Source organism: Vicugna pacos, chromosome 5 (genome assembly GCF_048564905.1).
Source record: "Vicugna pacos chromosome 5, VicPac4, whole genome shotgun sequence".
In the NCBI taxonomy this organism is placed as follows: Eukaryota; Metazoa; Chordata; class Mammalia; order Artiodactyla; family Camelidae; genus Vicugna; species Vicugna pacos.
This window is the reverse complement of record NC_132991.1, coordinates 88,438,075-88,452,394: the sequence shown is the minus strand read 5'-3', so window position 1 is coordinate 88,452,394 and position 14,320 is coordinate 88,438,075. Positions and strand designations below refer to the sequence as shown.

The 14,320-nt window shown below is 40.9% G+C and overlaps 1 protein-coding gene across 2 annotated transcripts in view; it reads left to right on the top strand.

Moving 5' to 3' along the window:
• The window catches only part of SLC16A14 (solute carrier family 16 member 14), a 30,624-nt gene extending 18,903 nt beyond the window's left edge, over positions 1-11,721 (top strand). For both annotated transcript variants that reach the window (XM_072961823.1, XM_031677908.2), the window contains 2 exons: positions 1,325-2,302; positions 8,747-11,721. In XM_072961823.1, coding sequence (XP_072817924.1) covers positions 1,325-2,302; positions 8,747-8,898 — 1,130 coding nt within the window. In that variant the 3' untranslated portion in view covers positions 8,899-11,721. The remainder of the gene's footprint in view (positions 1-1,324; positions 2,303-8,746) is intronic.
• The last annotated feature ends 2,599 nt before the right edge of the window (positions 11,722-14,320 follow it).

The following is a 14,320-nucleotide window of genomic DNA, read 5'->3' as shown; positions in this document are numbered from 1 at the left end:
AGTCACAGACTGTTCCTATTTTCTAAGAAAGATGCAATTAAAAATTGGAGATGCAAATAAGTATTACGTGGTTTTGACATCTAGGAGCTACATATATTGATGGGTGGGTGCGTTTGAATTCCTTTCACTCTTCCAATTAATTTGGGAACACACTGGCCTGTTCCTGAGGTTTCTACAAACTGCCTGGCGTCACTCTTCATCCCCTGGCACGTAAAGGCTTTCCAGTGTGTTGAGTTCAGTTAGCGCTGACAGAGCCCTCAGAGTCATTCATTCTTTCAATAAATCACTAAGCACACACTGCGTGCTCTGGGCGGTGCCTGGCATACAAGGGGCGGAAATACAGACACAGTCCTGCCCTTGCGGAGTCTATGGTCTGATGTGAGAATGCAGGCTTGTTTTATTATGGGCTTACCCTACGCTGAAAAGCCTGCTGGGGGAAATGATGGGCTAGAAACGCCTTGTGGATGATCATCTTGATACTTACCTCCTGAGCTCCTTTTTGCACTCATTATTATTTCTTTGTTTAAAAGAAAAGTTACAGAACCCAAGTGTCCATCCACAGATGGATGGATAAACAAAATGTCATGTGTGTGTGTGTGTGTGTGTGTGTGTGTGTATGGACTGTTATTCAGCCTTGAAAAGGAAGGACATTCTTATTTGTGCTACAACATGGATGAACCTAGAGGATATTATGCTAAGTGAAACAAACGAGTCACAAAAAGACAAGTACTATTTCCATTATTTGAGGTACTTAGATTTATAGACTCAAAAGGAAGAATGGTGGTTCTCAGCAACTAGAAGGAATGGAGTGTTGTTTAATGGATATAAAGTTTCAGTTTTGCAAGATGAAAAGAGTTTGGAGATTGGCTGCACAACAATGTGAATGTACTTGACACTACTGAACCCTTAAAAAAGGGTTACAATGATACAAAAATAAACTAAAAAAAAGGGTTACAGTGATAAATTATGTTATATATATTTGACCACAATTTTAAAAATAATACTATATAGCACCATAAGAAATGTATCGGCGAGCTGATATTAAGTGTAAAAAGCAGAATAAAAAATTATTAATAGAGTTTAATAAGAACGAGTCGAAATCTATGTAAGTGAAAATTAATATGAAAAATCAAATGCTTAATGTGCTTATATAAATACGGCAGGATCATGGGTATTTTTTCCATTGTTAAATGAAAAGTACGTATTAAAAATGACAGTTACCGAGACGAATGCAGTGAAGCGCAGATGACCTTTGGATGCTGCGCGCGGGGGATACGGCCTCTGACGTGGCGCTGTGTGCTTCCTCCCCTCTTCCCCGGCGCAGGCTTCGGCAGCGGGATGGCCTACCTGCCGGCCGTGGTCATGGTGGGGAGGTACTTCCAGAAGAGGCGCGCGCTGGCCCAGGGCCTCAGCACCACCGGGACCGGGTTCGGCACGTTCCTCATGACGGTGCTGCTGAAGTACCTGTGCGCGGAGTACGGCTGGCGGAACGCCATGTTCATCCAAGGCGCCGTCTCCCTGAACCTGTGTGTCTGCGGCGCGCTCATGCGGCCCCTCTCTCCTGGGCTGGACGGAGAGGACCCGGGAGGGAAAGAGCCGCACGTCCTCCGGGCTCACTCCACGGAATCGGTCGGGTCCAGCGGGCAGATGGGCGGAGCGCAAGAGAAGGGTGGCGGCCCGGGCACCGAGGACGCCGTCGGGGAGGCGGCAGCGCAGGCGCGCCCGGGGACGGCGGCGCTCGGAAAGGACATGTGCACCCTGCGGGTCCTGAAGGCGGTGAGCCAGCTGACCGTGAGGGTCCGCAGGGGCTTCCGGGACTGGTACTCCGGCTACTTCGGGGCCGCTTCGCTCTTTACTAATCGGATGTTCGTCGCCTTCATTTTCTGGGCTCTGTTTGCCTACAGCAGCTTTGTCATCCCTTTCATTCACCTCCCCGAAATAGTCAACTTGTATAATTTATCGGAGCAAAACGATGTTTTCCCTCTGACTTCGATTATAGCAATAGTCCATATCTTTGGGAAAGTGATCCTGGGCGTTGTGGCCGACCTGCCGTGCATCAGCGTCTGGAATGTCTTCCTGATGGCCAACTTCACCCTGGTCCTCAGTATTTTCATTCTGCCCCTGATGCACACGTACGCTGGCCTGGCGGTCATCTGCGCCCTGATAGGGTTTTCCAGCGGTTACTTCTCCCTGATGCCCGTGGTGACTGAAGACTTGGTGGGGATTGAGCACCTGGCCAACGCCTACGGCATCATCATCTGTGCTAACGGCATCTCCGCCTTGCTGGGACCGCCTTTTGCAGGTAAATCGTTCAAAGTTTTAAGAGCTGAGAATTTGTGTGGAAAGGTTGCGTTGTCATTTATAAGTCCGAGATGAACAAGAGGGAAGTTTCCGTTTGTGTACTTGCTCCTTTTTCCCTCCCATTCCTGCCTCCGGTTTCTCATGTGTAAATTTTAGCAAGTTAAAGGTCATTCCTTCATGTAGAAAGTAGATGAACTTTTGATCCATAACCTGCGACTTAAAAGGGCCAGGCTGGTGAAGTGGACGGTAGAGTAGTGTGGCGCCCCTGCCCCTTCTGGAGGAGGCAGCCTCTGCCCAGCTCCATCCGATTTTGATCACCAGGGAATGTGGAAAATCATTACCAGCTCTTCTGTTGTCTGTTGCCCCCGAAGAAGCTGGGACTCTGCACTCTTAGGTGACATTTCCAGATTTTCAAAGCACTGTGTCCGACAGATGAATTCTGTGGTTTGGATCTAGCCCTGTAGTAGTTTCCTCCTGGTGTGCAATAAATTGCTGCAAGCTTAGTGGTTTAAAACAATACAAATTTATTGTCTTACAGTTCTAGGGGTCAGAAGGCTAAACTGGATCACAGTGGGCCAATACCAAGGTGCCAGTGGAACTGCATTCCTTCCGGAGGCTCTCAGGGGGACTCCATCTCCTCACCTCTTACAGCTTCTGGAGGCTGCCTACTTTTTTTGGCTCCTAGCCTCTCCCTCAATCTAACCCAACAGCATAGCATCTTTTCATCTCTCTTGATTCTGACTCTCCTGCCTCCTTTTTTCATTCTTAAAGATACCTATGATGACACTGGGTCCACCAGCTAATCCAGGATAGTCCCCCATGTCAAAGTCCTTAGCTTGAACACACCTGCAAGGAAGGTCCCTGTTGCCACATAAGGTCATCTGCACAGGTTCCAGGGATTAGGATGTGTGTATTCGGGAAAGCTCAGACATTCCACCTGCCTCAGGCCCAGAGGGCCCCGGTTGGCAACATGATCTGTCACGTATGTTCACCTCAGTTTAATGGAGAATTGGCTTCTTGCATTGAGCATACCAGAAGCCATAGGCACCACTGAGGGGACCTGTGTCTGGGCCAGTTACCTCTCTGACCTTGCCATTCTGGGCAGGTTTTAAACTTTGTGACGGGTAGACCCAATCCCCAAGAGGCCAGTGTTGGGCAAAAGTGATCAAGTCTACCCGCTATCCATGGGTTGGAGGCAGGAGCCCACGAAGTGTGGTAGGGGCCAGGGCCAAATGCAAAGGAGAGGTGTTTTTTGGAGGTGACTATTAGGGCAGCCAGGCCAGGGCTGGTGGCAGTTGTCAGAACTGCTGGAAGTTTCGTGCAGTGTTTAAGCTAACCTGGGAGAGCATCACCTTTTCAGATTCCTCCTCCACCTCCGTGCTGCTTGTCTGGCTGATCCTGGCCCTTTATTCTCATACCCTCTGCAGAAATATTTCTTCCCATGCATGTGAGGAACACCATGGGTGCAGGACAAAGCCTTCCCCACCCCTTTCTTCCCAGTCTCTCCACGGACCCTACAGTCATCTCCTGCCCTACTGGCAGAGGACTTGTACCAACACAGCCATTTTTGTATTGCCCTCAGAATGTGAAGCTCAAGAAAACAGATTTTTACCTACACAGCTGACAACACTGGCAGCTGGCTGACTAAAGGTTTAAGGACCAAGAATTGCTTAAGGAAACCTAGAGGCTACAGACAGACCCCCTCCTGGATCAAGCTGCTCCTGTTTTCTGCCCATACACAGAGATACAGGCACAGCATTTCTCGGTGACAGGGAATAATGATAGCAGTGCAGCAGACTAATATTGGCAGCTGAAAAGTCAGAACTGCTCAGTGATCTCACTGTATAGAATTCTCTATCAGTTGGGGATGCATTTGGTTGTAAGAGAACATCCTCCAATGGAGTGTGTCACATAACCAGAAATCTAGAGTTCAGGGACTAGATGATGATGGGACAGTGTCTCAAGATGCTCTGGGCCTTTTCCACAGGTTAGTTGCCTCATGGTCACACAAATGGCTGCAGTAGCTCCAGCCACTAACACATCCTCATTTATAACAAGAAAGGAAGGGATGAAGCCTTAGTCCTAGCAGAATTCCACTTATATCTGATTGGCCAGCTTCACACAGCTAGTCCAAGCTTCAAGGGAAACTGAGAATTGGAGAATTTTGCTTTCCAGTGTCTGTACTAGAGGAAGGAAAGGAGAAGAGAATTAGGATTGGAGTTTGGATCAGTCAACCATGGCAACTTTCAGAGAAGTTAAACTAAAATATCCATTAAGGGGATGGGAATATTATCAGTGGCTCATCCACCCTCTTGTTGGACGCCTTTTAGATATGTTGTATGTAGAAATGAAATCTCTCTTTGAGGGGTACTTTCTGCTTCTAATGCTCAGTGGGGTTATTTTATATGGATCCATCAGATTTCAGCAGCAGCATCACAACACAGCTATGTGGTGCAGCAGAAGTAATTCATGATCCATGTTAATTAAAGCACCAAGGTTTGCCAGCATAGTTTCCTTAACCCATTCTTTTACACACATTTGCATTCTAGTACACTTTCTTGAGTGGAAGAGGAAGGAATTACAACTAGAGGACAAGGAGTTAGATCCAACCCTGAGTCATCATGTCTTATCTTTGCTCGCTTCAGGGGTCCTCCCTGGAAGTGGATTCTGTGGCTGAGTGTAGCTCCATCCACCATGAGTGGTAGAAACCATTGTATTAATGGTGATTTACAAACCTACCGTGAATGTGTGTCAAGTGCTGCCAGGGGACTCTAAAATCAATGTTCCGACGTACGTCTCCAGGCCAGCCATCTAAAAGGGCCTCTCCATTTTTGCTTGTTTCTTCTCCTTCCACTGAACTCATATCCCGAGGAATGCCAATCAGCATGACCAGCTGAGTTCTGTTTAATTCATTGACTTTCCAGGCCAAGGAGCCAACATTGCAGTGACATGCAAGGCCAGCCTTTTTGCATCATTTTGCAGAGTGATTGGCAATATGAGTGACTAAATAACCACATTAAATTCTTGCTAGAAATTCCAGGTGGTCTAGAAATTATTACTTGGCTTGATTTGCTACCGGGAAGATTACTGCTCACATTAGCTTTTTCTTTTTTAATGGATTTAGGAATGAATATATTTTCTATTTTTCAAAGCGGTTTCTACTGACATTAAAAAATCTGGTACAATTTAGTAGCATGTTAGACAATCACACATTTCCATTTAGAAGAAGAATGTGCAATCAGCGATATTAAACAGACATTTCAACCATGTCATTTAGCAACATGAACTTCTTGATGTAATTCATTTATAACGTTTCTGGGCATTCGGCTCATCTCTTTTAAAGATGTAATAATAGTAGATACTTTTCTAGATGTTTCTGGGGTAAAGCAAAACTCGGCCACCAGATTTGACTGACCAAGAATCTACATGCATCTCCAGCATCAAATATAACACCCGAACAACAATTTGTAATGTTTTTTCACCAAGACCCGGGAACACGTATTTAATAAATAAGAAGAATAGCCATCACTTCTCATTTGACAGATTCAAATGAAAAGGAGTGCAATTTATTTAAATGGAGGTACTGGGTATTGAACTCAGGACCCGATGCATTCTAAGCATGCACTCTGCCACTGAGCTATTACCCTCCCCTGCCCCTGGAATACAGTTTAATAGGGAACCAGATTTTACTTTGAAACTGTTGATTTCAATTGATAGTTGGATCAGGATTGCCCAGGATCCCAGGCTCCAAACCAAGGGATGAAGATCAGACCTGTAGGGAGACATGGTGAAGGATGAATGAGGAGGGCAGCTTGTCTGAAACACCTTATTTCTAAAGAGTCATGTCCCCACGTGCTGGGTCAGAACACAAGGCAAAGTACTGTCTCCTAACCTGATCTGCATCTGACTCGGGACTGGGTTGAGTTCAAACTAGCAGAGATGGCAGGATCTGGAGACATTTCAGAATAAATCCTAATGGTAGAATGGAGAAACCTATGGGATTAATTTAACACAAAATTTAGGACTGTGCCTCCAATTTGTACTGTTACATTGTTTGGTACAGTTGGGTGCACTTTTGAAACATTGACATATGAGTTACTTTCAAAAACTGGAGTGTGAGAAGATGCTTTTACAAACGTTTATACGTTTAGGAAAAAGATGCAAATTTAAGGCTGTAATAGTGTGTAACACACTTAGCACACGTTTTCTGTAGCCTGCAGAGACAAGAGGATGGAGTGGAGGGAAGGAGATGTTAGGGTGTTCTAAGGGAGGTGGTGGTTATTACTGTCCTCCCAGAAGGGGGACCAGTACATGGACAGACAAGAAGCCAAGACAGATGTGTCTGAAACTCAGTATGGCTTGTGCTTGTGGTTAAGCTTGGGACAACAAGGGGGAGAGGTGGGTAGGGACCACATCACAGAGCCCTGGAGCTTGTGCTCAATGGCTTCAAACAAACAAGTAAGTAGTCTGAACTGAATACAAATTAATTTTCCAGTGAGGATATTGTTTTATTGCTGAGGTCCGTGTTAAGTGGTGATGGTAGGTCAGCTTGTTTCAGCTGTTGGATTTGGCCACGTAGAGCACCATTTTCTACTCTCAATCACTTGATCATGCGACAAGTGAGGATTTAACTATCAAAATGACAAGATCAGCTTTCATATGGGATGAGTGGAGTATGAGAACCTCATTTATATGTATTGATTTTTTAAAAATTGTAGCTTAAAATAGTCCCATCATGTACTCTGCTTATAGAGCCTCTCCACTCGGCATTACCTGCAAGTGAATTGTTCACTTCATACTAATTCACAGTGGTCCACGATTGACAAATGGTGGCACCGAGGAAGACTGGAATATGTTTTTGATCATATGTCAGTGTGTCTTTCTGATTTAATTCTGAAGCTGAACCACAGTTTCTGGATGATATGTTTAATCTTATTTGTCCCTCTTGTCTCAGATTGGAGATTAAGAAGAGATGCTAAAACATTTACTAAGCCACATCTAAAGCCTCATATTTTCTTCCTTTATATATCAGTTAACAAACCCAGCATAGCCAGAATTCGTAGCTTTTGAGTGGTTAAAATATATATATATATATATATTTTTTTTTAATGCTGTTAAGTGTTCGTTTTTCTTTATGATGGCCTTGACTCATCCAGCCACATTAATTATGCACTAGATACAATAAACAAGAGACACAGATAACCCTCAGGAAATCAGAGGTACTAGTTTACACAATTAGCAGTTGCTTTTGTGCAGCTGTCTGTTGGTGGGAGAAGGTAAAGTTGCATTTATGCATTCATTCATTTGCCAGTTAGATATGCTTTAAAAGATGTTTTTTAAAAGTGGCCATGGAATACTATGTTTGGTCATTAAATCATTTATATTTTTCTTATGCCTTTGCTAATTAATGCACTTGTTGAAATGGAAAAAGTGAATGTTTACATTTACATTTTTTCCATAGATAAAATTCTGTGTGTAGCTTAATCCTCTCAGTTAGCATAGTTGGCTACATGGGGACCGTGACATGTGACTGGTTCTTGGAATTAATCCCTGAAGTAAAAGAAATATCGTATTTCATAGTTTCTGAGACTTTTTTTTTCTTCACATTTTAACATCTCGGAAATCAGAATGCCTTTTACAAAGTCCTAGGAAAACACTGAGTCACATTTTTATTGACAAAAATATTTCTTTCTTATTGGTACATAATAATGATGCATCGTGTAAGTCATGGTATCTTAGAATGCATGAAATATGGTAGTATTTTCGAGTACCGCGTAAGATCATTATATGAAAGTATTAGATTATAATACTGAAGTATTTTTTGAAAAGAATGGCTAGGTTAGTCAGCATTTAAGGCTATATCTTCAGCAATTTACAGTTTCATAAATTTAAACATATATTAAAGTTTTATAGCTCTACGTGTGAATTTTATAAAGCCTGGAAATTTTTATTCTTTCTATAACAGATGTTTGCCCTCAAATACTTCAGAATGAATGGAAGTTCAAATAAATGTCTTTTGCTTAATTTCTTTTGATACACCCCAAAAACTTCTTCAGAAGCATTTTGAGGTTTTAGGAAAGATATGTGTTTATATTTGTGTAAAAAAAAAATCATCAGATTCACTTTTCACAGCTGGCTTTGTACTGGCCTGAGAGTTACCCCAAAGGCCGTGAGCCAGAAGACTCTCTCATCAGCCGGCCAGCTACTGTTTCGTGCCTTAAAAAGTACCCCAGGGGCTTAAAAGATAAATGCAGACACCCCAGGCAGTGAGAACTCTAGTTCGGACAGCGCAGACTTAAGAATGGCTAAATGAAACTTTTGGGGCCTCAAATGACATATCATACATCCTTACAAAATTATTTATAATAGCAATAAATGCTTGCTTTGTGTTCTTGACTGTTTTTTCAACTTCGGTACACTGAATATATTCCTTTTTGTTTTGTAGGGTGGATCTACGACATCACACAAAAATATGATTTTTCCTTCTATATATGCGGTTTACTTTACATGGTAGGAATCCTCTTTCTACTTGTTCAACCATGTATTCAAATTATAGAGCAATCCAGAAAAAAATACATGGATGGTGCAAATGTTTAGTGTCACACTGTGTTCCATGTTAGATTTCTCTGTCATACTCATGCCTACCTCACATGACTGCTGTGAGGAGCCTGGGACCCATCATGGGAAGGTTACAGTTGTCCGGTAACTGGCACTGTCATTTGTGAATGCCACTGTCCTGGCTTCGTTTGAGAGCAGTATTGCCTTTCCGTGTGGGGAGAGGCAATGCTGGCAGGTGTTAAAGACCACATACATCTCAGAGAGAACAGTGTCCTTCAAAGTCCGTCTATTAAATCACTGGGAAAAATGCCCTTATAAAAACTGTCCTCTCTCGCCAGCCACTAAGACTAGGGTTTTAGATATAGCGTTTAAAACAAAGACAAAGAATGGAAGCTTTTCAACCTGCCTACTTCTTTCTAAGGTGAAAATAAGGTACCTAAAAGCTTCCGGAATGCTCACAGATACAGGTCTCCCCTGCTTTTCGGAAGCGCTTTCCACCACTTCGCTTTTACGTAAGACCTACATTACTACCTGTTTCTCTCACCGGAAGAAACCCAAAGAGGCTATTCGCTTTTATGAAAACGGGTGAAACGCATTCAGCGTTTGTTTTTGCAGTAAATCGTTACAGGGGCAGTGCAAGCCCCCAGCAGCAAGAGTGGCGCCACCAAGCTCCTTCCCGGGAACCACACGGCATCTCAGCATCAAGTCGCAGTAGCTTTGAACTGTGTCTGTGAGCATCTGTGCTTGATCTCGGTATATTTTGTGCATCCATGAACAAGATGTGTACTAAGGTGATTGCTTCTGTGCTTTATGCCATTTCAATTAAGGTTTCATAGAACGCTCTGCTTTTGGATAGAGGGGGGAACCTGTAAATGGGTTTTAAGCACAAGAATATGACTAGAATTCAGAAATTGCTACAGGGAGCTATTGCTCTACCAATGTAAAACAGAGGCAGGCTCTAATTTCAAATATGCTTAGTACGGTTAAAGAAATACAGTTTATATTTTTATTAAAAAATCCAGCAGCTAGGGAGTACCATTTCTAAATCTTCCTCTAAGAAGAGCATTTGCCATTAATCCAAATTCGGTATTAATCCAGTTATAAACTGAATCTTGAGACACAACCTTAATAAATAATATTAATAATTTCTTTAGTGAAAGTCGTATTTGTGCACACGACCATTGAATCAAGGGCTATGATTCAAGCACTTTTATTTATTTCATTGGCCTCAGTTTATGAGCATGATCTGGGGCCAAGAGAAATCTTTTTTCTGAGTTTCTCCTGCCCAGTAAATAAAATAGAGAATGAATTGCTGGTTGACATGCAAAGTTGGTGGTTAAATCATTTGAAAGCATGTTACTAGTCCAAAATACAAGACTATCAAGTTGTGATGGTAATAAACGAAATGCCCTTGGTCCAAATGTCTGTGCACTTGACAGTGGAGCAGTGGTAAAAAACAGCCCTTCTCCAGTGCCTCTTGCTGTTATATGGACAATTCATTTGCCTGAGCTCAGCACAGTTTTTAAAAATCGTCCTCTTGATTGATTTCATACTGAAAATAACTATGATCCATGACATCAAATAATGCTCTTCCTTTATCTGAGATTTCTATTTTTCTAAGCCAAACATTTTTCAGACTGCAGAATGTTCTTCCCAGAACCATTTTGAAATTTCTGGCTGTCTTACTTGTTTACACATATTTTAGAACTATTTAAATTTCCACTCACAATTTGCTCATCACACACACACACACACACACAAATACTTCAATATCATTGCCAGCGTCTTGGGTCAAATTTATCTAAAGTGCGTACAGACTATTCTCAATTATCCTCAGTAATTAGAGGCAGTCATGATACTAGTAATTGGAGTCACAGAATGTTACCCACGCCTAATTTTGGCCAGCAGTTTCAGTCTTTTATTCCATCAAATCCTTTAGGGCTGTTAACAGGTGATTACATGGACACATTACCTTTTTTGTTTCATCACCATTATTTTCTGCTCTAATGTCTACGGGGAGGGGATGTGTAATGAAAGGAACCACCAAAATAACAATAATAATAAAAGGCAGCTAATGGAAAAGAGAAACAAAAGCATGGCTAATACACACACGCAGTATTACCTCCAATGATTAGAGAATTTCCTGTAAATTATTATAGATAATAAATTGCATGTCAAACTCTGTTTGGTCCACACAACAACCTGTTTGTTATGACTGCTTTGGCTCCTGTAAAGAATCCAGCTCTCTGTTTTGATAAAGGTAATCTTAAAAGCTGAGGCAATGCTCTCTCTCTGTTTACCATCAAATTAGGAATGATTGGATTGAAAAACATGTTGTCTGTTTGAAAACCGACATTATTTCCTTACTTTCATTTGCCAACAATACCAAATTAACGAGAGGAGGTGTTAAATATCTGGAATGGTGCTATGCAGCCAATGTGTTCTGATGCTCGCACTGCGAGTTGTGCATCATAAATGTAAACGTTTTGTCCAACGATCTGGCTTTAGTTAAATATCCAAGTTAGACCTGCTCATGTTCAGTCTGTACAGTTGTTTGTTGATTTACCGTATTCCTGGAAGTGGTGATTTCTACCAAATCAGAAGCCCCTATTTTACAAAAACAAAGTAAAACCCACTTGCAATATGTGTGTTGTCAACAGGAAAAAAAAAAAAGAGAATGCTTATAAAGAATTACAGCAAGTACAATAATAGTTCCTGTTTAAAATATTATTTACAGTTCTTTGGAGATATTATAAAGGGTTGATTGTATATTTATATCACATGCGTTTTAGGTTTCCCCTCATGTGTCCAAATAATTTCTATTTACATACAACTAAATAAAATTTGTCCTCTTTAAAGATGGTCAGTGAATTTTTGTACAAACTCTTTATTTTCTTAGCCTTAAGAGGAAAACTCCTAAAAAGTAACTGATAATTACCTATTTGGCTCTTGCCCCTGGAAGAATTTCCCTCTGGGTGTGATCATGAAACCACCTGGAGAGAATCACCTATCATGATTGTTAGAAGGGCCAAGTTTAGATGTAAAATTTTAAATGCACACCTCTTTTAATCCAGCAGCTGCATTTCAAATATTTTTTCCTATGTATGAGCAAAGACAAATGAATAAGGATTTTTTAATTTATAGTTTGTTATATAAAAGACTGGAAATAATTGAAATGTCCATCAATGGGAACTGTTAAAGTATGGTATTTATGCAACTGTTAAAAAAAAAAAAAGATCTGTATGTAAAATTAGAAAACGGTTTCCAAGATATATTGCGAAAAGAAAAAAAGCAAGTTAAAATATGCTTAATGTCCTCCCAATTATGTTTTTGCTAACTACAAAAAAGGTTATTCACGTGGCTTGTATATGTATAGGACATTTCTGGACAGAAACACAAGAAAACTAACAGTGTTTGGCTCTGGGGAAGGAAAGTTTGGGCTTGGGGGTGGGCCTGATTTTTTTTCCTTAAGCGCATGATGGTTTTTCAACTTAATACTTGTATCCAAAATTATTTTAAATGCAAATTCCTGGGGCTACTTAAAACCTATTGAACTGGAATCTTGGGGGATGGGGTCAATAGATCTGCCTGGTAGATAAGCTTATCAGTTGATCCCTATGCTTACTAAAACTGGAGACCAACTCTCAGCATACTTTAAGAGAAGAACGTTCCACTGGATTTCAAATGCGCGTCCTGACTCCCTCACATTGATTATTTCCTTTTATATGATATTCTGGTCAATTACTGTCTATGGAGCACTCATGGTATGTAGTATTTTCATTTCACTAAGTCTGCCTCTATAGTCCTTTTCCATTCAACAAGTGTAAACTGGGCTTCTAGTAGAACAAGGCAGGTGGATGCAAAGTGCCTGCCCTTGGGTGGCCTGCAGAGGAAGTGATGCAATAACAAAATTAAGGAAAATTAGACTCATAACCTATTTAAATGAAACTGTAATTAATAATATAAAAGACAGAGAGAGGCTCAATAAAGCGATTGAAGAACTATCCCTAGGTATGTCTTCTTGTCAAATGAAAGATACAGACTACAAGTGCTAAACTTACAATTCGCAAACTCTTAGGTCTCAGGTCCCTGTTATAGTCCTAAAAACCAATGAAGACTCAAAAAGCTTTTGTTTTTATAGGCTATAATTTATTGATATTTACCACATTAGAAAGCAAAGCTGGGAAAATTTTAAGATATTTATGTATTACTTCATTTTAAAATATAATGAGCCTACTATGTTCATATAAATAACACATTTTTTGGAAAAGTAACTGTATTTCCCCCCAAAAAAAATTTTTAGTAAGTATAGTGGCATTGTCTTACATTTTTGCAAATTTCTTTAATATCTGGCTTAATAGAAGACAGCTGGGTTCTAAAGTTTGCTGCTCCATTCAATCTGTTGTGATATATGGTTTTGATTAATATATGTGAAGGAAATTCAGCCTCATACCAATAAGTAGTTGGAAAGGGGAGGAGTATTTTAATAGTCTTTTCAGGTAATTGTAGATTTTTTTCAATTCCACACCAAAACTCAGTAAGTTGTATTTCCTAAAGGTTAGTTGCAATGTAGGATCTGACACAGTATCAATGAACTTTTTGTAAAACGTTACGTTAAAAGCCTGTCTTGCACTTTGAACGGCTCTTTTGCCCATGTATGATTTTGTAACATAATGCTTTAGTCATTTGGAAAATACTGATCTATTGAGTTTGGTAGATCTTTCAAATGTTCTCATATTTCAAACAATAATTTTAAAAATGATTTTACAGTTCTATTTATATGAAATATCCAGAATAGGCATATCCATAGATAGTATATTAGTGGTTGCCAAGGGATAGGAGGGAGGGAGATAGGTCGTGACTGCTGCTGGGCACATGGTATCTTTTGGGGGTGACAAAAATGTTCTGGAATTAGATAATGGTGATGGTTACACGAGTGCTTTTCCTCAAGACTCCACTGGACTCTGATTTACAGCTGGTCTGCTTTTTGCACACTTCCCATTTTGAAACTGAATAGGACCCTGAAGGGCCTTCCTGGTGACAGGAACCCCCAACCCCCACACCTTCTGCCTCTTGTTTGTAGAAAAGCTTTCCAAAGAGTACATTTAATCAGAGAAGTAAAAAAAAAAAAAATGCAGAAACAAAGGAAGGCAGCCAAGCAAGACAAAAATAATAATAGTTTAGCCATAAAAAAAAAAGTCAAGGACCTTTAATTCTTCCTCGAGGGCTATAATTTCCTTAGCCATATCCTTGAGTTGTTTTGCAGATACTAAAATCCTTACCAGGTGGAGGAAGTTTGCATGCTGTCAGCACGTAGATTGTAGATTGGTTGGAACCAGAAGGTGAATGACTGAGATTCCCAAAACATCATCCTGTCACCTCAACCAGAGAATTGTGCAGAAGCTATTCATACACTCTGTGACCCTCTCACTCACACTGTCTTTAAAAACCCTTCCCTGAA